The 24,861-nt window shown below is 42.2% G+C and overlaps 1 protein-coding gene across 1 annotated transcript in view; it reads right to left on the reverse strand.

Moving 5' to 3' along the window:
* Positions 1–556: 556 nt before the first annotated feature.
* LOC134357077 (glucoside xylosyltransferase 2-like) overlaps positions 557–24,861 on the reverse strand; it is a 48,440-nt gene continuing 24,135 nt past the window's right edge. Inside the window, exons 5-7 of the mRNA XM_063068388.1 lie at positions 18,907–19,030; positions 10,824–10,996; positions 557–6,100 (exon numbers count right to left, since the gene is read on the reverse strand). Of these exons, the coding sequence (XP_062924458.1) occupies positions 5,936–6,100; positions 10,824–10,996; positions 18,907–19,030 (462 nt within the window). The 3' untranslated portion in view covers positions 557–5,935. The remainder of the gene's footprint in view (positions 6,101–10,823; positions 10,997–18,906; positions 19,031–24,861) is intronic.

Raw genomic sequence — 24,861 nt, forward strand, 5'->3', positions numbered from 1 at the left:
CAGAGACACTTCATCAGGACTGTTGAAGGTAGTTCCTCTTCTTAGATGCTGCTTGACCCGCTGAATTCCTCCAGCATTTTGTGTGCATTCTCTGGATTTCCAGCACCTGCAGAATCTCTTGTGTTTACGTAGTAATTTAAAACTGGACCGATGCCCTTCTCAGGCTAAATTTGTTTTCAGCTGTTTTAATCAATCTTTACCAAGATCCACTCAAATATATTAAATAATAAACGAACTATAAAATATGGCTGTTAATGTTCTCCAATCAACCTTTTTCAAATCAAAATTTACAAATAAATCAAAGTAAAAATTAAGAAACAAAACACTTTCAAAAACTGACAGAATTTGAGCTGAAATTGTTGACTTTACCTGAAGCAGACTGTTAACTTGGCTATACAAATGTTTATTGAAAACATAATGTAAGCACATGGCAAGGAAGATAACATCACTTTTATAAATGAAATAATACCTTTTATTTAAAACAAATGCATAAATATTGTAGATTATGTATCACATTACAAAAGATAACTTGCATTTCGAATACAATTGCTCTGGGAATAATTCACTTTTATTGCACCGACCTTTCAGAAGATCTACAAGTTCTTCTATTACTACCTAATCATGTCAGTGGCACTGAAGCAGTAGGCTTAAAATAGTCCATTTTCTTAATATTAAAAATGCAGAATCAGCTAGTGCCACATGAAACCCAGACTTGGTTAATGATATCAACTAAAATCAAGTTGGAAGCAACACTGTAGGAGTTCAAGTTCCAGTTCAGTTTATTGTCATTCAACTGCATTAATGTATACCGCCAAATTAAACAACGTTCCTCTGGACCACATGCAACTCACACACATAACACATTAAGTAATATTACCACAAATAAATTAACAAATAATGTGTACATATTATACAAGTTGAAACATAAACAGTATAATGCTACTGGCGCTTCAAATGTGATGAGACCTGGCTGGTGGCAGGGAGTTCAGTAGTCATGCAGCCTGGGGGAAGAAGCTGTTCCTCATCCGAAGAGGTCTTGCCCTAATTCTGCAGTACCTCCTGCCTGATGGTAGGGGGGGGTCAAAGGAATTATTGGATGAACAGGAGGGATCATTGACAATGCTAAGGGCTTTACGTAAGCAGCACTCTAGATAAACATCTTTCATAGATGGAAGAGGGACCCCATTGTACCTCTCAGCAGTCCTTGCAATCTTTTGTCAGGACTCGTGGTCGGATGCCACACACAGGCTATGATTAAATTTATCATATTTATATCAGAGAAGTGCCTAATTACTGCTTGCTTCCTTGGTAAAGCAGCCAACATAATCTAAGACCCTTTGGACATTGTCCCTTCATGCCCTCTCATCAGTCTGAAGACACAAAATCCTGAGAGCACATACCAACAGGCTCAAGGACAGCTTCTATGCCACTGTTAATATGGCCACAGAAGACTCCTTAATACGATAAGATAGTCTTGTGACCTCATAATCAACTTCGTTATGACCCTGCACCTGTCTACTTGTACTTACTCCGTACTGGAACATTTTATTCTGCACTCTGTTACCATTTTACCATGCACAACTTCAATGCACTGTTGTAATGAATTAACCTGTATAATCAGTGTGCAATTCCTAGGTTTCATTGTACTTTGGCATATTTGGCAATAATAAGCTAATTAACTATTAAGAGTCAGTGCTGAGTCTTGCGTGGTAAATGCACCTACTTATTTGTGGTAATATTGATGCATTATGTCTGAGAGTTATGTGTACAGTACTGTGTTGTGCACCTTGGTCTGGAGGAACGTTGTTTCATTTGGTGGTATACATGTGTACAACTGAAGTGACAATAAACTTGAACTGAATCCAGCAGCAAGATTCCATCAGGTTCGTAGTAACTATCAAACAAAAATCTGACAGGATTCAAACTGAAATTGTGAGAATTAATTACAGTGCAGAAAGAAGCATACTTAAGCTTTAGGATGTAAGGATCAGGGATAAAAAAAAAATGTACCTGGAGTCAGAGGAAGCAGGGAAGGTCTTTAGTCTATACTTTGCTTCGGTATTCACCAAAGATAGAGACCTTGACGAATGTGAGGACAGCATAGAACAGGCTAATATACCAGAACATATCAATGTTATGAAAGAGGATGGGTTGGCATTTTTGAAAAATGTTAGGATAGACAAGTCACCCAGGCTGGACAACATGTACTCCAGGTTACAATGGGAAATGAATAAAGAGATTGCTGTACGTTTTTTTTGGTGATGACCTTTGCATTGTCACATGCCACAGGAGTAATACCAGATGATTGGGAGGTGGCAAATGTCATTCTTTTGTTCAAGGAGTAGGAATAATCCTGGGATTCATAGACCAGTGAGTCTTATTTCAGAGGTGAGCAAATTATTGAAGATGGTTCTTAGAGACAGTATTTACAAGTACTTGGAGAAGCAGAGTCTGATTAGTTTTAGTCAGTTTGGCTTTGAGAGGGCAGGATGTGACTCATAAGCCTGAATGAATTCTTCAATGTAGTGACAAAACAATTTGACGAAGAGCAGGGAATGTGTTGTATATGGATTTTATTAAGGCATTTGACAAGGTTCCCCTTCGTAGACTCCATAAGACCATAAGATATAAGAGTAGAAGTAGGCCATTTGGCCCATCGAGCCTGCTTTGCCATTCAATCATGGGCTGATCCATTTCTTCCCGTCATCCCCACTCCCCTGCCTTCTCCCCATACCCTTTGATGCCCTGGCTAATCAAGAACCTATCTATTTCTGCCTTAAATGCACCCAATGACTTGGCCTCCACAGTCACTCGTGGCAACAAATTCCAGATTTACCACCCTCTGACTAAAGTAATTTCTCCATATCTCCATTCTAAATGGACGTCCTTCAATCCCAAAGTCGTGCCCTCTTGTCCTAGACTCCCCTACCATGGGAAATAGCTTTGCCATAACTAATCTGTTCAGGCCTTTTAACATTTGGAATGTTTCGATGAGATACCCCCACCCCCCTCAATTCTCCTGAACTCCAGGGAATACAGCCCAAGAGCTGTCAGATGTTCCTCATACGGTAACCATTTCATTCCTGGAATCATTCTCCTGAAACTTCTCTGAACCCTCTCCAATATCAGTATATTCTTTCTAAAATAAGGAGCCCAAAACTGCACACAATACTCCAAGTGTGGTCTCACAAGTGCCGTATAGTTTCAACATCACATCCCTGCTCTTATATTCTATACCTCCAGAAATGAATGCCAACATTGCATTTGCCTTCTTCACCACCGACTCAACCTGGAGCTTAACCTTTAGGGTATCTTGCACAAGGACTCCCAAATCCCTTTGCATCTCTACATTTTAAATTCTCTCCCCATCTAAATAATAGTCTGCCCGTTTATTTCTTCCACCAAAGTGCATGACCATACACTTTCCAACATTGTATATATTTGCAACTTCTTTGCCCATTCCCCTAAACTATCTAAGTCTCTCTGCAGGCTCTCTGTTTCCTCAACACTACCTGCCCCTCCACCTATCTTTGTATTATCAGCAAATTTAGCCACAAATCCATTAATAGCATAGTCCAAATCATTGACCTACATCTTAAAAAGCAGCGATCCCAACACCGACCCCTGTGGAATTCCACTGGTAACCAGCAGCCAGCCAGAATAGGATCCCTTTATTCCCACTCTCTTTTCTGCCGATCAGCCAAAGCTCTACCCACGCCAGTAACTCCCCTGTAATTCCATGGGCTCTTATCTTGCTAAGCAGCCTCATGTGCCGCACCTTGTCAAAGGCCTGAAAATCTAAGTACACCACATCTACTGCATCTCCTTTGTCTACCCTGCTTGTAATTTCCTCAAAAAATTGCAGAAGGTTAGTCAGGCAGGATTTTCCTTTCAGGAAACCATGCTGGCTTTGGCTTATCTTGTCATGTGCCTCCAGGTATTCCATAATCTCATCTCTAACAATTGATTCCAACAACTTCCCAACCTCTGATGTCAAGCTAACAGGTCTGTAGTTTCCTTTCTGCTGCCTCCTGCCCTTAAAATGCAGAGTAACATTCAGAAAATCAAGAGACATGGAATCCATGGAATCTAGGAAGCGTGGACTCAGAATTGGCTTGCCCACAGAAGGCAGAGGGTGGTAGTAGGAGGACCATATTCTGTTTGGGGATTGGTGACCAGTGTTGCTTGGCAGGGATCTGTTCTGGGTCCCCTGCTCTGTGATTTTTATGAATAACTTGACTGAGGAAGCGGAAAGGTCGGATAGTAAGTTTGCAGATGACATGAAGGTTAGTGGTGTTGTGATAGTGTAGGAGTTTGCCATAGGTTACAACAGAACATTGATAGGACGCAGAGCTGGGCTGAGCAGTGGCAAGTGGAATTCAATTCTGTAAAGAGTGAAGTGATAGATTTTAGAAGGTCAATCTTGAAGGCAGAGTACAAGGTGAATGACAGGATTCTTCGGAGTATGGAGGAACAGCAGGATTTTGGGATCCACATCCACAGACCTCTTAAAGTTGCCACACAAGTTGATAACATGGTTAAGAAGGCATATAGTGTGTTGGCCTTCATTAATGTGGAGATTGAGTACAAGAGCCTGAGGTAATGTTGTAGTTCTATAACACTCTGTATAGAGCACACGTGGAGTATTGTGTTCTGTTTTACTTGCTTCATTATAGGAAGGATCTGGAAGCTTTAGCGAGGGCACAGAGATTTACCAGGATGCTGCCTGGATTAGAAAGCATGTCTTATGAGGACTGAGTGAGCTAGGGCTTTTCTCTTTGGAGTGAAAGAGGATGAGAAGTGACTTGATCAAGATATGTAAATTAATAAAAGGCACAGATAGAATGGACAGGCAGTGCTTTGATTGCAGGATGGAATGACTAATACTGGAGGACTTCATTTTAAGAATACTGGAGGAAACTACAGTGGATACTGTATGTCAGAGTTAGCTTTTTTTGCTCAGCATGGTGAGTGTATGAATTGCACTGCTGGGGTTGGTGGTAGAAGTGGATACATTAGGGAAATTTAAAAGAAAGAGAAATGGAGGCTATGTGGGAGGGAAGCTTTAGATTGAATTCAGGAAGGTTAAAAAGTTGTACAACATCATTCAAAGGCCTGGACTGTGCTGTTCAATGTTCTGTGGTGCTCAATGAAGAAAGCCGTAATGGATTTGTGCCAGGGAAATTACCGTGCATATATTTTGTAAAATTACAGATGATTCAAGGAATACACAGAAGTTACAGGAAGGTTTACATTGTTATCTGCTGAATAAGGTCTAGACAGGTACCCCCAGTCCAAACCTATGAATGCTTGAGAGTAATAGTAATCAGGCAAGATATATCCATGCCATCAAGGGCATGATTGAACTGTATGATGAAAATGACGTTTGGTTCTGAACAAAGATATTCAATTCAAAGGTGGCTGTACACCTGGGCCAAGTGAGAATTCTCTCCTGTTGTGGTCATACTGGATGCTTTTATATGAGGAAATAAGGATACTACTCTGGAAAATCATTTATTTGGATAACATGATAACTTGTATCGTGTTAAGAGAAAAAGCAATGTGGGCTGGACAAATGCATATATGTACTATATTGTTCAGAAAGAAAATAAAGATTAATCAATTGAAAATGGACAAAATGCATGGTGACATCTCCATGGTACAAAATATTAGATAACTGAAAGGACAAATATTTAAAAATATAGGTGAAACATTCAATGAAATTAGGTGAGACATTGGCTCATCAAGTAACAGCAGAGTAGAAGAGCTAGAACTGATGAAAGGTCAAAAGCCTGAATTTTTAATTTTGTTTTCCTTACCGCTGATACTGCCTGACCCACCAAATATTTCCAGCATTTTCCGTTTTTATTTCAGATTTCCAGCATCTGCAGGTATTTTCCTCTTCTTTATATAAAAATATTTTCTGCCTTGATTGTTATCCTATATGAATGACACGGAGCTCATATGCTTTTTTCATAGCTTGTTCAAGCTGTTTCAAGAATACTTGTGAAAGTCTGCCACATAAAGTGTGTACTGTGTTCAGGAAACTGTTTTGAAGAGGGAAATATAGAGACTGAAATAAATTTTCTTCAAAGGGAAACTGAAAGAGAAAAAAATGTGATCAACTTATTTTTCTGTATTGTAAATTTCAATAATCCCAGAACATGCATATTTATCAGTGAGGATGGGATCAACCATTCCTTTTTCAGAGCAATATAGACACTTTCCAGCATTTTGATCACTTAATCTTCCAAAAATGTATCCACATGTTCCAGTTGGTTCTCATAAACAGAAATTAAGCACAGGTGACATTACTGCAACATGACAACAATGTCTTTTCACAAGAATGAAGATGATGAAGAAACATGCATTGATAGTTCTTTCATGCACCAATGCCATACTGGCAACACAACATAATTAGACACCGAACTATTCTGCTGAATAACTGTCATGTGCTCTGAATAATTGATTATCTGTAGAATTCAGTAGGGTTACTGTCACATATACAAAACAATGAAGTCAAAATTAAGATTGCTGGGGGGTGGGAACCGAACTGAAGTGACGGAGGAAAGGCTCACAAATAAAGAAACCTTGGAAACAGTGCGAAAGGGAGGATAGGCGGGTGATAGAGAAGGGACGCACTCAGACCGATAGTTTGAGATGTGTCTCTTTTAATGCGAGGAGTATTATGAATAAAGCGGATGAGCTTAGAGCGTGGATCAGCACTTGGAGCTATGATGTGGTGGCCATTAAAAAGACTTGGATGGTGCAGGGGCAGGAATGGCTACTTCAAGTGACAGGCTTTAGATGTTTCAGAAAGGACAGGGAGGGAGGCAAAAGAGGTGGGGGCGTGGCATTATTTATCAGAGATAGTGTCACGGCTGCAGAAAAGAAGAAAGTCATGGAGGGGTTGTCTAAGGAGTCTGTGGGTGGAAGTTAGGAACAGGAAGGGGTCAATAACTCTACTGGGTGTTTTTTATAGACCACCCAATAGGAACAGGGACATCGAGGAGCAGATAGGGAGACAGATTCTGGAAAGGTGCAATAATAACAGGGTTGTTGTGGTGGGAGATTTTAATTTTCAAATATTGATTGGCATCTCCCTAGAGTGAGGAGTTTAGATGAGGTGGAGTTGTTAAGTATGTTCAGAAAGATTTCTTGACACAATACGTAGATAAGCCTACAAGGAGGAGGAGGAGAAGATGGCGGTGCAACACAGCGCGCGCGGCCTCTCCAGTGAATGATATCTGTAATCTGTTAAGTAGGGTACCGTGCACAATTCTGATTTGATGGAGACAGACGTGAGAGCGCGGAGGAATATCTGGAGAAACTTCTGAAATGTCCGCTTCACTGCCACTGCTACTGTGTGGTCCGGAATCTACGGAGCAGAAGGCCCCGAATCCTCGGCTTTGCTTGTTTCGGCGGCCAGGGCGAGGTCGAAGGCACTCAGCAGAGGACGGCGCTCGGGAGGCTGTATTGGAGGGGCTGGTCGGAGGCTCGAAGTTTTCAGATGGACGGACTCAGTGTCGGCTGTGGTCAGGTGCTTCCAATGCATCGGCAGTTGTCGGTGCCTGCAGGTTTATGGCAGGAAGTTTCTCCCTTTTGCCGCCTGCTGTCGGGGACTCTGGAGTCGATCAGGACTTGAGACTTTTTTTTTACCGTGCCCATGGTCTGTTCTTTAGCAAATTATGGTATTGCTTTGCACTGCTGTAACTATATGTTATAATTATGTATTTCTGTCAGTGTTAGTCTTTGGTTTGTCCTGTTTTTCTGTGATATCACTCTGGAGGAACATTGTATCATTTCTTAATGCATGTATACCTTTCTAAATGACAATAAACGAGGACTGAGTGTTCTCATAATATAAGAAGAGAAGCTGTACTTGATTTGGTATTGGGAAATGAACCTGGTCAGGTGTCTGGTCTCTCAGTGGGAGGGCATTTTGGAGATAGTGATCACATTGCATTGGAGAGGGATAGGAACAGACAAGTTAGGGAAACGTTTAATTGGATTAAGGGGAAATATGAGGCTATCAGGCAGGAACTTAGAAGCATAAATTGGAAACAGACGTTCTCAGGGAAACGTACAGAAGAAATGCGGCAAATGTTCAGGGGATATTTGCATGGGGTTCTACGTAGATATGTTCCAATGAGACAGGGAAAGGATGGTGGGGTACAGGAACCGTGGTGCACAAAGGCTGTTGTAAATCTAGTCAAGGAGAAAAGAAGAGCTTACAAAAGGTTCAAAAAAACTAGGTAATGATAGAGATCTAGAAGATTATAAAGCTAGCAGGAAGAAGTTTAAGAATGAAATAGGAGAGCCAGAAGGGACCATGAGAAGGCTTTGGTGGACAGGATTAAGGAAAACCCCAAGGCTTTCTACAGGTATGTGAAAAACAAGGGGACAGACGTGAGAGAATAGAACCAATCAAGTGTGACAATGGAAAAGTACGTATGGAACCGGAGGAGACAGCAGAGGTACTTAATGATTACTTTGCTTCAGTATTCACTACAGAAACGGATCTTGGCGATTGTAGGGATGACTTGCAGTGGACTGAAAAGCTTGAGCATGTAGATATTAAGGAAGAGGATGTGCTGGAGCCTTTGGAAAGCATCAAGTTGGATAGGTCACTGGGACCAGACGGGATACACCGCAGGCTACTGTGGGAAGTGAGGGAGGAGATTGCTGAGCCTCTGGCAATGATCTTTGCATCATCAATGAGAACAGGAGAGGTTCCGGAGGATTGGAGGGTTGCAGATGTTGTTCCCTTATTCAAGAAAGGGAGTAGGATGGCCCAGAAAATGATAGCCCAGTGAGTCTTACTTCAGTGGTTGATAAGTTGATGGAGAAGATCCTGAGGGTTATGATTTATGAGCATTTGGAGAGGCATAATATGATTAGGAATAGTCAGCATGGCTTTGTCAAAGGCAGGTCGTGCCTTATGAGCCCGACTGAATTTTTTCAGGATGTGACTAAACACATGGATGAAGGTAGAGCCGTAGATGTAGTGTATATGGATTTTAGCAAGGCATTTGATAAGGAACCCCATGCAAGGCTTATTGAGAAAGTAAGGAGGCATGGAATCCAAGGGGACATTGCTTTGTGGATCCAGAACTGGCTTGCCCACAGAAGGCAAAGAGTGGTTGTAGACGGTCATATTCTGCATGGAGGCCGGTGACCAGTGGTGTGCCTCAGGGATCTGTTCTGGGACCCCTACTCTTTGTGATTTTTATAAGTGACCTGGATGAGGAAGTGGAGGGATGTGGAGTAAATTTGCTGATGACACAAAGGTTGGAGGTGTTGTGGATAGTATGGAGGGTTGTCAGAGGTTACAGTGGGACATTGATAGGATGCAAAACTGGGCTGAGAAGTGGCAGATGCAGTTCAACCCAGATAAGTGTGAGGTGGTTCATTTTGGTAGGTCAGATATGATGGCAGAATATAGCGTTAATGGCAAGACTCTTGGCAGTATGAAGGTCAGAGGGATCTTGGGGTACGAGACCATAGGACACTAAAAGCTGCTATGCAGGTTGACTCTGTGGTTAAGAAGGCATACGGTGCATTGGCCTTCATCAACCGTGGGATTGAGTTTAAGAGCCGAGAGGTAATGTTGCAGCTATTAGGGACCCTGGTCAGACCACACTTGGAGTACTGTGCTCAATTCTGGTCGCCTCACTACAGGAAGGACGTGGAAACCATAGAAAAGGTGCAGAGGAGATTTACAAGGCTGTTGCCTGGATTGGGGAGTATGCCTTATGAGAATAGGTTGAGTGAACTTGGCCTTTTCTCCTTGGGAGTGACGGAGGATGAGAGGTGACCTGATAGAGGTGTACAAGGTAATGAGAGGCATTGATCATGTGGATAGTCAGAGGCTTTTTCCCAGGGCTGAAATGGCTAGCACGAGAGGGCATAGTTTTAAGGTGCTTGGAAGTAGGTACAGAGGAGATTTTTTTTTAAAAAGCAGAGAGTGGGCTGTCTGGTGGCACAACGACATCGACATCGATGCCGGACCCGGGAGCGGAGGTTCCCAGGTTCAAAACTAGTCAGGTCCGCTTTCCATCCATGCTGGGTTGAGTGTCGAGATTGCAACTCGACCTCGTAAAATAAAGGGTAAAATACTGCGAAGATGTCTGTGTGAGGAGTGGTGTGTCACGCAGTCTCTCTCTCGCTCTGCGCCTTGTAAAAGCCATGAAAAAGACATCATCACAGACGCACGCACAGACACGCAGACGCACACGCACACAGGCACACACCAAATAAATAAATAAATGAATAAAAACGCAGAGAGTGGTGAGTGCGTGGAATGGACTGCTGTCGACAGTGGTGGAGGCGGATCCGATTGGGTCTTTTAAGAGACTCCTGGATAGGTACATAGAGCTTAGAAAAATAGAGGGCTAAGGGTAAGCCTAGGTAGTTCTAAGGTAAGGACATGTTTGGCATAGCTTTGAGGGCCGAAGGGCCCGTATTGTGCTGTAGGTTTTCTATGTTTCTAAACTCAGAGTTGATCACAATGGTAACCTTTTGGAAGTATTCTAGGAAAGGAAGGACTATGCAAAATGCAAAAATCCAATTTCTCTCTATGCATGCATTGGAAGGATCAAACGAGATTTCCTAACATTAATTTTGTGCTCTGTTTAGTCTTCTAGTGCTAAAGTATAAAGTCTCAAATGGAGAACGGAGGTTTGGAGAGAAAATCAGTAATACATTCAACACTAAACAACAATTTAAAACCTGAATCAGAAAAGAATCTGATGAAATACTGATTTAGTATTTGCTGAATAAGTACTAAGTACTTACTTATTAATATACTTTAAAATACTTACATTGCGTATTGCCTCATACATTATTTTGAAGGCAGGCTGTTTATTATTATGATAAACTCCACGGTTTCCATGGAGAATGGAAACCCCTTGGTTTTCTGCTCCCCTACAGTTGCTCCCGTACATACAATGATCTGGTCGATAATTCCACTGACAAGGAAATACGTATAGGTATTCTACATAAGCAGAAGAAACATCATCTTAATATCCTACCCAGATCAGTTACTAATTCTTGTTTCATGCTATTTGAAAGCAAAACAATTCAACACTTAAGATTTAACTTTTGAAAAGTCTAAGGAGGTATTGAAAAATAACCATCCTTTTTACATAACATATGGCCATAAACTCTTATCAACGTCAAATTTTTCAGAATCAATCAGTTTTATTATCACTCACGTATATGTCATCAAGTATGCTGTTTTGCGACAAGTACAGTGCAAAGAAATAAAATTACTGTAAACTGTTAAATAAGTAAACAGTGCAAGCAAAGGAATAATGAAGTGGTGTTCATAGACTGTTCAGAAAGCTGATCGTGGAGAAAGAGCTGCTGTTACAAAACTGTAGCCTGTGAGCTTTCAGGCTCCTGCACCTCCTCTCTGAAGGTAGTAAAGAGAAGAGGGCATGTCCTGGGTGGTGTGGATCCTTCGTGATGGATGCCGCCTTCTCGCGGCAGCTCCTCTTGAGGATATCCTCGATGTTGGGGAGGGATGTGCCTGTGATGGAGCTGGCTGAATGTACAACCCTCTGCAGCTTCTCGTGATCCTGTGCATTGAAGTCTCCATACCAGGCAGTGATGCAACCAATCAGAATGGTCTCCACTGCGCATCTGTGGAAAGTCTGTGATGAAACACCGAATCTCCTCAAATTCCTGACAAAGAGCTGCTCACGTGCCCTCTTTGTGATTGCATCATAGTGCTGCCCTCAGGGGAGATCCTCCATGATGCTGACACCCAGGAACTTGAAGCTACTCACCTTTTGCACTGCTGACCCCTCGATAAGGACTGCTGTGTGTTCTCCTGACTTCCCCTTCCTTAAGTCCACAACCAATTCCTTGGTCTTCCTAACCTTGAGTGTGAGGTCATTGTGACACAACTTTACCAGCTTATCCTTCTTACTCCTGTATGCCTATTCGAGCTGTGTCTGTGTTGACTGTCAGCAAGGAGTAGCTGTTATTACCGATTTGCACTGATTGTGGTCTCCTAATAAGGATGTCAAGGATCCAATTGCGGGGGGAGGTACAGAGGCCAGGTTTTTAAGCTTGTTGAATAATACAGAGAGGATTATGGTATTGAATGCCAAGCTGTAATATATTGAACCAAAATAACCTTAATTCATAATAAACAATATTTATAAGAAGAAACCATGCAATGCCTTTTCATTCTTATATTCATGGACAATGCATTAAGTGATGTTCGATTACATTTCTTAAAACCATTAACACTGTTGCCACTCACATAACCCCCTGAGATGGTACATGACTACAATAATTAAGAGGATTCCTCATTCAACCCGACGCCTCCCTGTCCTTCTCCACCGAGCACTTGCACTGGCTGCACCAAGATTCAGTTCACCCATCAGCATGTCCTCGTGCAGCCTGGATGTGCTGGCAGACCAAAAGGTTTTAGGCAGAGCAAGGTGTCATTCACCAAGCTGATGATCTACCAGCAGCATTTGTACGTGCCGTTGGGAACAGCCCGTAGATTGGAGAGTCCTCTATCATCCACAATGAAGTGTGACACACAGCCGTTGCACCTTTCCCTACAATCTCTTTGCAAACCTACAGCTTAGAAAGAAGTGAGTGACCATCTCGTCCCCACTACAATCCTCTCAGGGGCAGCGCATTGGGAGTGATTTTCCTGTATGCATTGGGTATACAGGAAGGATCTGACTGGGAGGGCCCCTCTCATTACCAGCCAATCATCAGTGCCTGTTGGTGAGATTTTACATTCCGTCAGATGGTCTGGACAGTCTGCTCAGGGATGCACCTCACTGTATCCATTGAGTCCTTCTCCTACAGTGCCTACCGGCAGGACGCTCTGCACTGACCACTTTAGGTCAATGGCACTGGTGTGGAGGAACTTTTCCATGAAGGGCAGGTAGTGCAGCAAGGTCCAGATGACTGGGATATTGCACAGGAATGGGGCCAGACCCATCCTTCACAACACCGGAGGCAAATAGATCCTCAGTCATAGTGGCCCTGGGTGCCTACATACTTTGGTTTCATGCGCAGTCTGATGCAGCCACACATGAAAGTGGTCATCAGGACGATGGCAATACTGGGTACATTTCTGCCACCATGATCCAAGGATTTGTGCATTGTTACCCACCTGACTCACTCCATCTTGGATCCCCAGGTGAACTGGAAGATGGCTTGAGTAATTTCCAAGATGAAGTACCAAGGACAGCAGCCCTGACAGCGTCTCACATCTGATAACCAGGTTCGTCCCAGTTAGAGGGCGCATCCTCCCCCAGTCCCAATTACTGTTTTACCTTCTCAATGCACTCCAGCCAGTTCTGGTTGCGTGCCTCAGTCCCTCCGAAATGTAATTGATAAACAGCGGCCTGAGGTATGTTTTTCTGTTGTCCAGGTGCTCCAAAGCAGAGTGGAAAGCCATTCAGATTCCATCCGTGTAGACCTGGTGCAGTGGTAGGCAAATTGCAATGGTCCAGATCCTTACTCCTTATCCCGGACAGGAGATAATTCCAGCCTTAACCAACCCCTCAAAGCACTTCTCACAGTAGATGTGAGTGCTACTGGCTGATAGTCATATATACTCCTCTTAGGCACATAAGATTGCTTCCCTTTTGAAGTAGGGGGGAATCTCTGACCGCAGCAGTGAAAGTTTTTAAGATGTTGTTGAACATTCCTGCCAGTTGGACAGTACAGTTTTTCAGTACCCACCCAGATATACTATTGGGTCCTGATGCCTTGCAAGAGTCCACACTCTTGAAGGATGCATCAGCCTCTGAGACACGAATAATAGGGTCACCAGATGCAGTGGGAATTCACACAAGTGTAGTACATGGAACATAGAAATCTACAGCACATTACAGGCCCTTCGGCCCACAATGTTGTGCCGACCATGTAACCTACTCTAGAAACTGCCCTGTAATTTCCCCACTGCATAGCCCTCTATTTTTCTAAGCTCCATGTACCTATCTGAAGTGTCTCTTAAAAGACTCTATTGTATCCACCTGTACCACCATGGCAGTGCATTCCATGCACCCACCACTCTCTCTGTGAAAAATGTACCTCTGACATCCCCCTTGAACCCAATTCCAAGCACCTTAAAACTCTGGCCCTTGTGTTAGCTATTTCATCCCTAGGAAATAGCCTCTGGCTATCAACATGATCAATGCTTCTCAATATCTTATACACCTCTATCAAGTCACCTCTCATCCACCAGTAGTGTTATTCACCCTATCAAGCTTGCATAAATGGCATTCACCAATGAGTGAAGCATCATTGTCACTTATGTGGTGAGGTTTTGTCTTATAGGAGGTGATGGCACGTAAATCCTTCCCCAGCTGTTGTGAATTCAATTGTGTCTCTAATACAACAAGGGATTGCATTTCTGCTCTCATGAAGGCCTTCCTTAGATTGTACCTAGAACTTCTTGTCAGATTTTGGATCATTAGTCTTGAGTGCTGCAGATCTAGCCTCAGCGGACTGTGCATATCCTGGTTCATCTGGGGCTTCTAGTTTGGCTCAGTATATTCGCTAAAGTACACACTCATTCATACAGGTCATGATGAGGTTTATGATGACTGTGTCATATTAGTGCAGATCTGAAGATGAATCCCTGAACGTGATCCAGTCAACTGATTCAAAGTATTCCTGTAAGCGCTCCTCCACTTCCCTTGACGGAACCTTTACTATTCTTGCCATGGGTACTTCAGTGCTCGGTCTCTGCCCGCAAGCTGGGAGTAGAAGTACAGCCAAGTGATTGAACTTGCCAAAGAGGAGACATGGTATGGCATGACATGTGTGCTTGATTATGCTGTAACAGTGGTCAAGTGTGTTGGCCCCTCTGGCTTCATAGGTGACATGACTGTTATAGTTAGTCACAGAGTTCTTCAGGATTGCCTGGTTGAAGTCCCACTGCAATGATCAGGAAGGCATTAGGGTGCGCTCTCTTGTGTCTGTTGATCATGGTACTCAGCTCCTCCAGTGTCAGCTTGATGTTTGCCGGGGGTGGAATATACACTACAGTTAGGATGATGGGAAAAAACTTCCTCAGCAGATTGAACAGATACAATGTCCCTCTAGTACTGCACTATTGACAGGAGGCCTTGGGACTCAGTAGGCTGCAGCTTTCCCCCCGACCCCCGCCAAGAGGATTACCAGAAGTAATGTAAAATCATGAGGGGCATAGATAAAGTGAATGGTTATAGACTTTTTCTCAGGGTGGGGGGCGGGGCTAAAACAAGAGGCCATGGACTTAAGGTCAAGGGGGGAGAAATTTAAAGGGAACATGAGAGACAATTTTTTTTTCATAGAGGATGAGGGTATGTGGAACTAGATGCCAGAAAAAAAAGACAAAGATATGTTGTGAAATTTGTTTTGCGGCAGCAGAACAATATACAATAAAAATATAAATTACAATAAGAAAAATAGATATATATTACATTAAATAAGTAGTGCAAAAAGAGCGCAAAGAAAAGTGAGGCAGCGTACATAGATTTCTTGGCCAGAAGGAACTACAGTCTACAAACTAGTGGATTTGGGTCAATCAAGGACAGGAGAAGGTGGCAAACCGATTGTCTTTGTCCCCCATTTTGTGAGTTCTGAACTGATTCTTGCTCTGGGATAATCTTTCACAGCAACTGAATGTGGACATAAGGAGCTGCAGGTAGTGACCTACTAAACCTACGGCCATTCTCAAATGATTGGCTATTTATTATGTAAAGTGCCAGACCAAGCAAAGAAGCAGTCTGTAATCTCATTAGACTCAGTGTCTGGGTCGCCTAGTTTAACTGATCAGGAGCAGTCAGAGTTGAAAGACACAAATACCCAAGGCTGGGGGACAGGAAATATGGAACAATATTGGTTGTAGCCCTAGACTAGAGCCAGAAAGAAGGTGATCCAGGTAGGTCAGGTGACCTTGAGCCAATGGGTTAGAGATCCATCAGTTCAACTGATGAGGAACACTATAAGAGCCTGGAGCTCCAAATATGCAACAGCGATAACACAGCAGGAGACCAGCTATTGTGGATGTGAAGTGCTCTACGAACACATGGAGATTCGAAATGGGACTACGAGGAACATGTGGCCAGCAATAGAAACTCCTTTTAAACTTTCTGTTAAATATACTTTCTGTTCTTTGACTGTTCATGGAAGGTCAGGGAAACTTAGCAGGTGTGCACACAGGTATTTTGTTGTGTACATTCACGTGTTTTTTCATTAAGATAATAAAGGTACTTGTCGGTAATTACAGATTCTCTCTGTGCCTCCCTGATCGTCATTACAAGGATTGAATCTTGTAACAGATTCATTGTCCATTCAGAAATCTGATGGCGGAGGGAAAGAAGTTGTTCCTCAAACATTGAATGTGTGTCTTCAGGCTCCAGTACCTCCTCCTTGATAGTAGCAATGAAAAGAGGACATGTCCTGGATGATGGGGGGTCCTTACTGATGGATGCAACATTTTGAATCATCAACTTTTGAAGATGTCCTCGATGCTGGGGAGGCTAATGTCCATGACGGAGCCGGCTGAGTTTGTAACTTTTTGCAGCTTTTTCCAATCCTGTCCAGTGGCCCCTCCATACAAGATGCTGATACAACCAGTTAGAATGCTCTCCATGATCAATCTGTAGAAATTTGCTAGAGTCCATGGCAACATACCAAATCTCCTTAACCTCCTAATGGCCGCCGTAATGCCTTCTTTGTAATTGCATTAATATGTTTGGCCCAGCATAGAACTTCAGAGATGTTGACACCCAGAAACTTGAAACTGCTCACACATTTCACTGCTGATCCCTTGAGAAGACTGGTGTGTGTTCTCTCGACTTCCCTTTCCCGAAGACATAGTCATACTTTATTAATCCCGGGTCTTCATGATGTTACATACAAGGAGGTTGTTGCAACACCACTCAACTAGCTGATCTATCTCACCTCTGTATGCCTCCTCATAGCAATAGTTGTGTCATCAGCAAATTTATAGATGCCTTTTGAGTTGTGTCTGGGGTGTACACAGCATAGAGCAGTGGGCTCAACATGCATACTTGGGGTGCACCGGTGTTTATTGTCAGCAAGGAGATTTTAGTTCCAATCCCCATTAATTGGTCTCCTGATGACGAAGTGCAGAAGGAGGTACAGAGGCCCAGGTTTTGGCTCTTATTGTTTAGTACTGAGGGTATGATTGTGTTCAACACTGAGCTGTATCAATAAGCAGCAGCTTGATGTAGGTATTGCTATTGTTCAGGTACTCCAAGGCAGAGTGGAAAGCCAGTGAGATTGCATGCGCTGTAGACCTATTGTGGCAAGAGACAAATTGCAGTGAGTCCACGACCTTGCTTAGGCCAGAGTTGATTCGGGTAATACCCAACATCTTGAAACAATTTATCACAGTAGATGTCAGTGCAACTGGACAGAAGTCATTGTGGCAGCTCATCCTGTTCTTCTCCGGCACTGGTATGATTGTCGACTTTTTGAAGCAGGTGGAAACTACCGACAGCAGCAGTGAGACATTGAGGATGTCCTTGAACACTCCCGACTGTTGGTTGGCACAACTTTTCAGAGTCCTACCAGGTACACCATTGGTGACAGTCAACTTGTGAGGGTTCACCCTCTTGACAGGTATTCTGACGTCGACCTCCGAGACAGAGATCACAGGGTCACCAGATGCTGCAATTCACAACATTTTATTCTCGCTTTCAAAGTGTCCATAAAAGGTGTTGAGCTCATCTGTAAGTGAAGCATCACAGCCATTCATGAAGTTAGATTTCAGCTTATAGAAGTAATGGGCTGCAAACTCTGCCAGAGCTGACTTGTATCCAATTCCATCTCTAACTTCAATCAGAATTTTCTTTTCACTCTTAAAGTAGCCTCCACAGGTCATACCCGGACTTCTTGTATAGTTCCTGATTACCAGTGTTAAATGCCACAGATCTAGCCTCAGTAGACTATGAATCTCAATGTCTTTTGGCTTCCGTTTAATATAATCTCAAAGGCACAAACTCATCCACAGAGGCCTTGATGAAGTTGGTGACAACTGTGGCATATCCATTCAGATTCGAAGACAAGTCCTTGATTTTTGTTCAGCCCACCAATTCAAAGCATTCCTGTAAGTGCTCCTCCATCTCCCTTGACCTCTTGTGGACCTCACCGCTGCTGTTGCAGTCCTCAGTCTCTGCATGTACACTGAAAGTAGAAGTACACCCAGGTGATTATACTTCCCAAAGTGCAGTCATGGGATGGAGCGATAAGCGTTCTTTGTGGTGGTGTAACAGTAGGCAAGTGCGTTGACCCCCTGGTTCCACAGGTGATTTGTTGGTGGTAGATGGTCAGAGACTTCTTCAAGCTGGCCTGGGAAAACGTGGAACAATTACAAGCAAATTGGATGAGCTCAGATTGATGCCTTTATCAACATGGAAAGGTTGAGCTAAAGGGCCTGTTTCAATGTTGTATAAATGTGACTCAAAAATTCAATTACTTATGACGCATAGAAGGTTTTTTTGAAAAACTTATTGTTACTTTCCATCAAAATTACAAAGTACAGAAAGATAACTTTGTGAATATGACCATTTAACCAGCGGACTTCTTCATAAGTTGTTTCTGAATTTGAAAATTAGCTAAGTACATTCTTTAGTTAATTCCAGCATTGAGTTGACTTGCTGCCCTTTGACCCTTCACATGACATACTTACTACACTTGTGTAAACAAAAACTTGGTGCTCAAGTTACACAGACACCAACATTATGCCTCTCCCTTTTAACTTCGTTTAGTATTTTGAATCATCTCAAACACCATAAAAACGATTAAGCAAAATTGTTATGTACAATCATTTTGGGAATTCAATATTAATAAAGAATGTCAATAAACAGTTACTGCACTTAAAAAAGAAACTTATTTGTTTTCACCTACCTGGATTATAATGAAATATTATATTTAATAAATCCTGGTCTCCCCATGTGATAGCATTTTTATATTTATGGTATAAAGGATACAGTAATTCTTCCCATCTTAGGCCAGTAGGAATCATACTATTCTGTAGGAAGAGAAGGCAAGAAAAATAATTTATTATTCTTTCAACAGTAAATGATATTTCACTTCTCACAGTCCTGGCAAACAGAGCTGTAGCTCTGAAGGAACCATTAACTTAGAACACAGAACAGTACAGCAGAATACAGGTCCTTGGGTCACAATGTTGTGCCGACCTTTTAACCTACTCTAGTAATACCTAACACATCCCTCCCCATAGCCCTCCACTTTTCTTTCATCCATGTGCCTATTTAAGAGTAATTTAATGCCGCCAATATATCTGCTTCTAACACAATCCCTGTCAGCATATTCCATGCACCTATCACTCTCCGTAAAAAAAAAACTACCTTTGATATCCCCCCTATACTTTCCTCCAATCGCCTTAAAATGATGATGCTTCTTTTTAGCCATTGCCGGCCTGGGAAAAGCTCCCTGGCTGTCCACTCTATGTCTCTTATCAACTTGTACACCTCTATCAAGACACCTCTCAACCTCCTTCACTCCAAAGAGAAAACCCCCAGTTCACTCAACCTCTCCTCATAAGACTTACTCTCTAATCAACGCAGTATACTGGTAAATCTCCACTGCACCCTCTCTAACATTTCTGCATCCTTCATATAATAAGGGGACCAGAACTGAACACAATACTCCAGATGTTGTCTAACCAGAGATTTTTGAGCTACAACATTGCTTCACAGCTCTTGAATTCAATCACCTGACTAATGAAGACCAACACTCCATACACCGTTTTAAACAACAGGCCCCACTTTTTAAATCTGGCACTCAACTCCACAAGTAACTGTTCCTGCAATCTCAATCTCCACAGAAGGCTACAGGGTAATGATGGAATAGTCTCTCTCAGTCATGCATGCTTTTAGGCAAAATGCCAAAAACTGGGATAGCTCAGGAGCTTTTGTGCACTCACTGTTGGAAATTGCCAGATGGGCTGATTAATCACTGAATTTGTGTCAATCGTGCAACATTTGGCACAGATTGTTTAAATTCAACAAGTACATATTCTGTTAAAACAATGTGGTTGCCCCTTGAACATCCACTTAGGATACAGAGTATACATGGAAAGACAGGAAGCAAGCATTTTCAAACTTACTTATACCAAAGTCTAAAGCAGTGGTTCCTAAACATTTTTGGATTACCACCCCCTTGGTTCCCAGACTACATCCCCAGAACCCCCTTTCTTTTCCAGCAATAAAGAATTTTGATTTACAAAGCACAGTGAAAGAAAATAGGAACTGAAAATTCCAAACAGTGACAAATAATTTGTAAAATTTATTCAAATCTATTTAAAGCTACAAATAAAATTATTTCTTTATTTAATTACAATGAAAACAGTTTCATCAATAATTTTGGAACATATATTAGCAGTTCAACTATTCATCATCTTTCATGATGGGAGAGCTTGGTGCAGTGATATCAGCTTCTCAACTGTATGTTGAGAAGAAGCTGAATGTCACTGAGGAGTCTCAGATCTCTACAGTCAGTAACTTGCAGTTTGATTTAATTGCATTGAAAGGAATTGGGTGACTGCACTGAAACCACACTCCGTTAAATATGATGTTGGAAAGACAATAAAGAATATCTTGACCTTTTTCCACAGAAGCATTCAGAGATTTCTTTCTGCAGCCAAAAGTCATATGATATTTTGAACCTTAGCTGCTCAAAAGTCATTTTAGTGAGATTAGTTCTTCCTTTATCCTTCCTGTTAATTCCACATTACAAGTTTGCAGGAATGGATTTATTACCCAATCTGGAATTTGGATTGAGAGAAGACACAGAAATCTCTCCAACATATTTTTAATGCAGCTCACCCAGATGGGCACAGTGTACTTAAAAGATCATTATCTGGTATTATTTCTTTGTCTTCCAACTCAGAGTCTCAGAAGATGGAAAAAGATGCAACAGCCAATGTTGCACTTAAACTTGGACAGAAATGTGGAGATGACCGATTTGGCTTTGATAAGTTTCACATCATCCTTGCAATTGAAGACTGATTCCACTAAACTTTGAAAATAATTCTGATAATTAAACAATGTCATGCCTACGATTCTTGAATTGATTATTGAATGAAGTGTTACTGTCTTCTAAGGATTTTATCACAGTTTCATAAAGTGCATAAAAGTGTTTCAGGTTGTTCCCTTTCGAGAGACACCTGACTTCTGTGTGCAACCGCAAGTGGTCATCACTCTCAATACAAAGCTCTCGAAATAGTCGAGAATTTAGAGCACGGGACATGACCGCTGTGATAATAGTATTTAATGATTTCTGCAGCTGGTCACTTAGGTTTTTTGTGTGACAAGAGTTGTCTGTGGATTACACAATGAATAATAAATCTATTAGGTACAGCTTTTTTCAAGAAAGTAATAACTCCACACTGGTGCCCCATCTGTTGCACAAGCAAGAATGTTGATGAATGAAGTGTACTTTTCGTTGAAAACTGGCTCAACAACCTGAAATATTATTCCCCCCCTGAAATCTGTTTCTAGTCCCCTTGCAAATAGTAACACTTGAACCATGCTTTCACCTTTTATGAAGTGAACATAACCAAGAAACAAAGATTTGTTGCCTGACAAAGACAACTCATCTAAATGCACAACAGATTCTGTTGTTGTTCCCATTCCCATTCTGGTAGGTCTATCCACAGCCTCCTCTACTGTAAAGATGAAGCCACACTCAGGTTGGAGGAACAACACCTTATATTCCATCTGGGTAGCCTCCAACCCGATGGCATGAACATTGACTTCTCAAACTTCCGCTAATGCCCCACTTCCCCATCCGTTACTTATTTATAGACACACATTCTTTCTCTCTCTCTCTTTCTCCCTCTGTTCCTCTCACTATACCCCTTGCCCATCCTCTAGGTTCCCCCCCTCCCCCTTTTCTTTCTCCCTGGGCCTCCTGTCCCATGATCCTCTCATATCCCTTTTGCCTATCACCTGTCCAGCTCTTGGCTCCATCCCTCCCCCTCCTGTCTTCTCCTATCATTTTGGATCTCCCCCTCCCCCTCCCACTTTCAAATCTCTTACTAGCTCTTCTTTCAGTTAGTCCTGACAAAGGGTCTTGGCCCGAAACGTTGACTGTACCTTTTCCTAGAGATGCTGCCTGGCCTGCTGCGTTCACCAGCAACTTTGATGTGTATTGCTTGAATTCCCAGCATCTGCAGAATTCCTCGTGTTTACAAATTCTGTTGTTCTAGGTATGTTGCACAAAGTGTCTTTCACATTCTCAGACACTTCATTTATTCAGAGTTGTTGCTAAGTGGAATCCCTATAATTATTTAGTCTGGTGACTTATGCAAAACCGTACTCAGAACCTCCCTTTCTGCTGGCAGAATCAGTTCTCTAATTGCATGGGGCTTTCCAAATTTAGCAATGAGCAATGACATGTTGTATGAAGCACACAAACCATCACTGTTCTGTTGTGAAATGCTGGCAAACATGTTTTGATGTGATCTTCTTGTTTCAGAAAGTTTTCATGAAGTGATTGAAAACAAGCCAAGTTTTTGTTTGCTTTATCACAGTGTAATCTCTTCTAACATTATAGGAGCCTAGATGGTTTCATTGCCTCATTTGAAAAACTTCTTCGCAGAACAGCAGCATTGGCTGGTTGCTTGGTCTGGTATAAATCCATATTTCAGATCCTCCACATTCTACTGTTCTTCACTTCTTTTTCTGTCATTTTCATTATGGATTAACAACCACAGTCAATATCTATTGTTTAAGTCCAAGCTTAAGTGGTGTGATCAGCAAAGGGGAAAGTTATGACATCACTATATCTCAGGCAAAACCTGACTCTCTGCCTAAAGGTACATAAAGTGGGGCAACAATATATTGTTTGGGCTGTGGCTGAGAAATGCAGCCAAGACCACTTGAAAGGGCAGATTCTGAACTTTACCCCATTGAACACCATACCCTAATTCACAGGAAATTGCATCACTGCCTGATTAGACTATGGGAATCATACTAGCCAACACTGTACTGCAGTAGTGACAGGCAATATTGGATAGGCCAGGACCAGAAATAACACAATTTCTCATGATATGCCAAATACTGAAGTGTCACATTACTTTCCAACAACTATAATGTGCTTCAAGCAAAATCTAAGGGAACAGTGGGTTAGCAAGAGATGAAGTGATTATGTCATCGTTGTAGTCAGTTATGAGGCAGTGAGAATCAAATGCTTATAATAAGTAATTCATTTCTTAAATTAGGTCTTAAATCACTCAGCTTGCTCCCTTGCGACCGAGCACCTCCCACCCTTGCTACCCAGCGCCCCCCCTTATCTTTATTGCCCTCTTAGAAATTCCCACTGACCCCAGTGGGGGGGGGGGGTGATATCAGCTGCTTTAGGAACCAATGTTCCAGAACAAGAATCTTCAAAGAAACATCAGCAATGACCAATTTGGTTTCCTTTAGGTGTTCCAGTATCCTCTTACTTCAAAGACATGCAGGTTCTTGGGTTAATTGGCCAACGCAAATTGCCCCTAGTGTGTATGTGGATCGTAGAACCTGGGAAGAGCTGATGAGAATATGGGGAGAAACAATGTAAATAAGCAGTTTACATCAAAGGGTCTCGGCCTGAAACGTCGACTGCACCTCTTCCTACAGATGCTGCTTGGCCTGCTGCGTTCACCAGCAACTTTGATGTATGTTGCTTGAATTTCCAGCATCTGCAGAATTCCTGTTGTTTGCGTTTAAATAAGCAGTTGATGACTCAATGGGCCGAAGGGCAGGTTTCCATGCTATTTCAGTCTTAAGATTCTAACAAGTGCTTAGGAGGTAGGGCCTGAACACAGGAAACCACACACCTTCACACAACAACAATGAAATAATATGTGTATGCATATCTCTGCTTGATTTTGATTAATAAGACAAAAATCTTAAATTTCTAATTTCTCCTCTATTATGTTTGCACTCCAGTTTTTCTTTGTTATCTTATGCTTCTGCAAACTGACAGCCTATAGCAAGATAGCAAGCTCCAGCAGCTTGTCTATTTAGGTCCCTGTTACAGATTCTCCTTGACAACCAAGAAAATAAGTCTAAGGTGCTCCTGGCAGTGAAGAAGTTTGTTCATTGGTTGCCTGAAGAAGTTACTATCATGTTCATTATTTACCTTTTCCGCTGAGGCAGTTAAAACTACGTTGTTAGCATCAAAATCATCTGATGTCCAACTTGCTACTTTGCAAGTTGCACAAAGCATAGAACAGCACAGCACAGGACAGGGCCCATCAGCCCAACATGTCTGTGCTGATCACAATACCAATTTGATGTCTCCCCTATTTGTTGCCTATTCATTTGTCTATCTAAATGCCTCCTAAAAGTAGCAGTCATATTTGCTTCCACCACCTCCCGAGGCAGCACAGTTTAGGCACCTACCACTCTCCTTGTAAAAAAGACATGCTTCTCAAATTTTCTTTGAACTTTCCCCCACTCACATTAAACTTACCCACTCTCATATTTGATCATTTCCTTTATGGGAAAATGACTATTGACTACTTCTCTGTCTATGCTTCTCATAATTCTACACATTTCTGTCAGGTCAACCCTCATCTCTGACACAGCAGAGAAAACAACCCAAGTTTGTCCAGCCTCTCTTTCTGGCTAATACTCTACAATCCTGGCAAACCTATCTTGCACCCTTTCAAAAGCCTCCACATCTTTTCTCTAATGTGGCAGCCGGAACTGCACACAATATTCCAAATGAGGTCTCACTAAAGTCTTTTTTTAAAAACAGCAGCAACCTGACCTTTTGACTTTTGTACTCAATGTCCTAATTGGCGAAGGTAGGCATGCTATACATATTCTTTTCCACCCTATCTGGTGG

This window comes from Mobula hypostoma, chromosome 15, assembly GCF_963921235.1.
Source record: "Mobula hypostoma chromosome 15, sMobHyp1.1, whole genome shotgun sequence".
NCBI lineage: Eukaryota > Metazoa > Chordata > Chondrichthyes > Myliobatiformes > Myliobatidae > Mobula > Mobula hypostoma.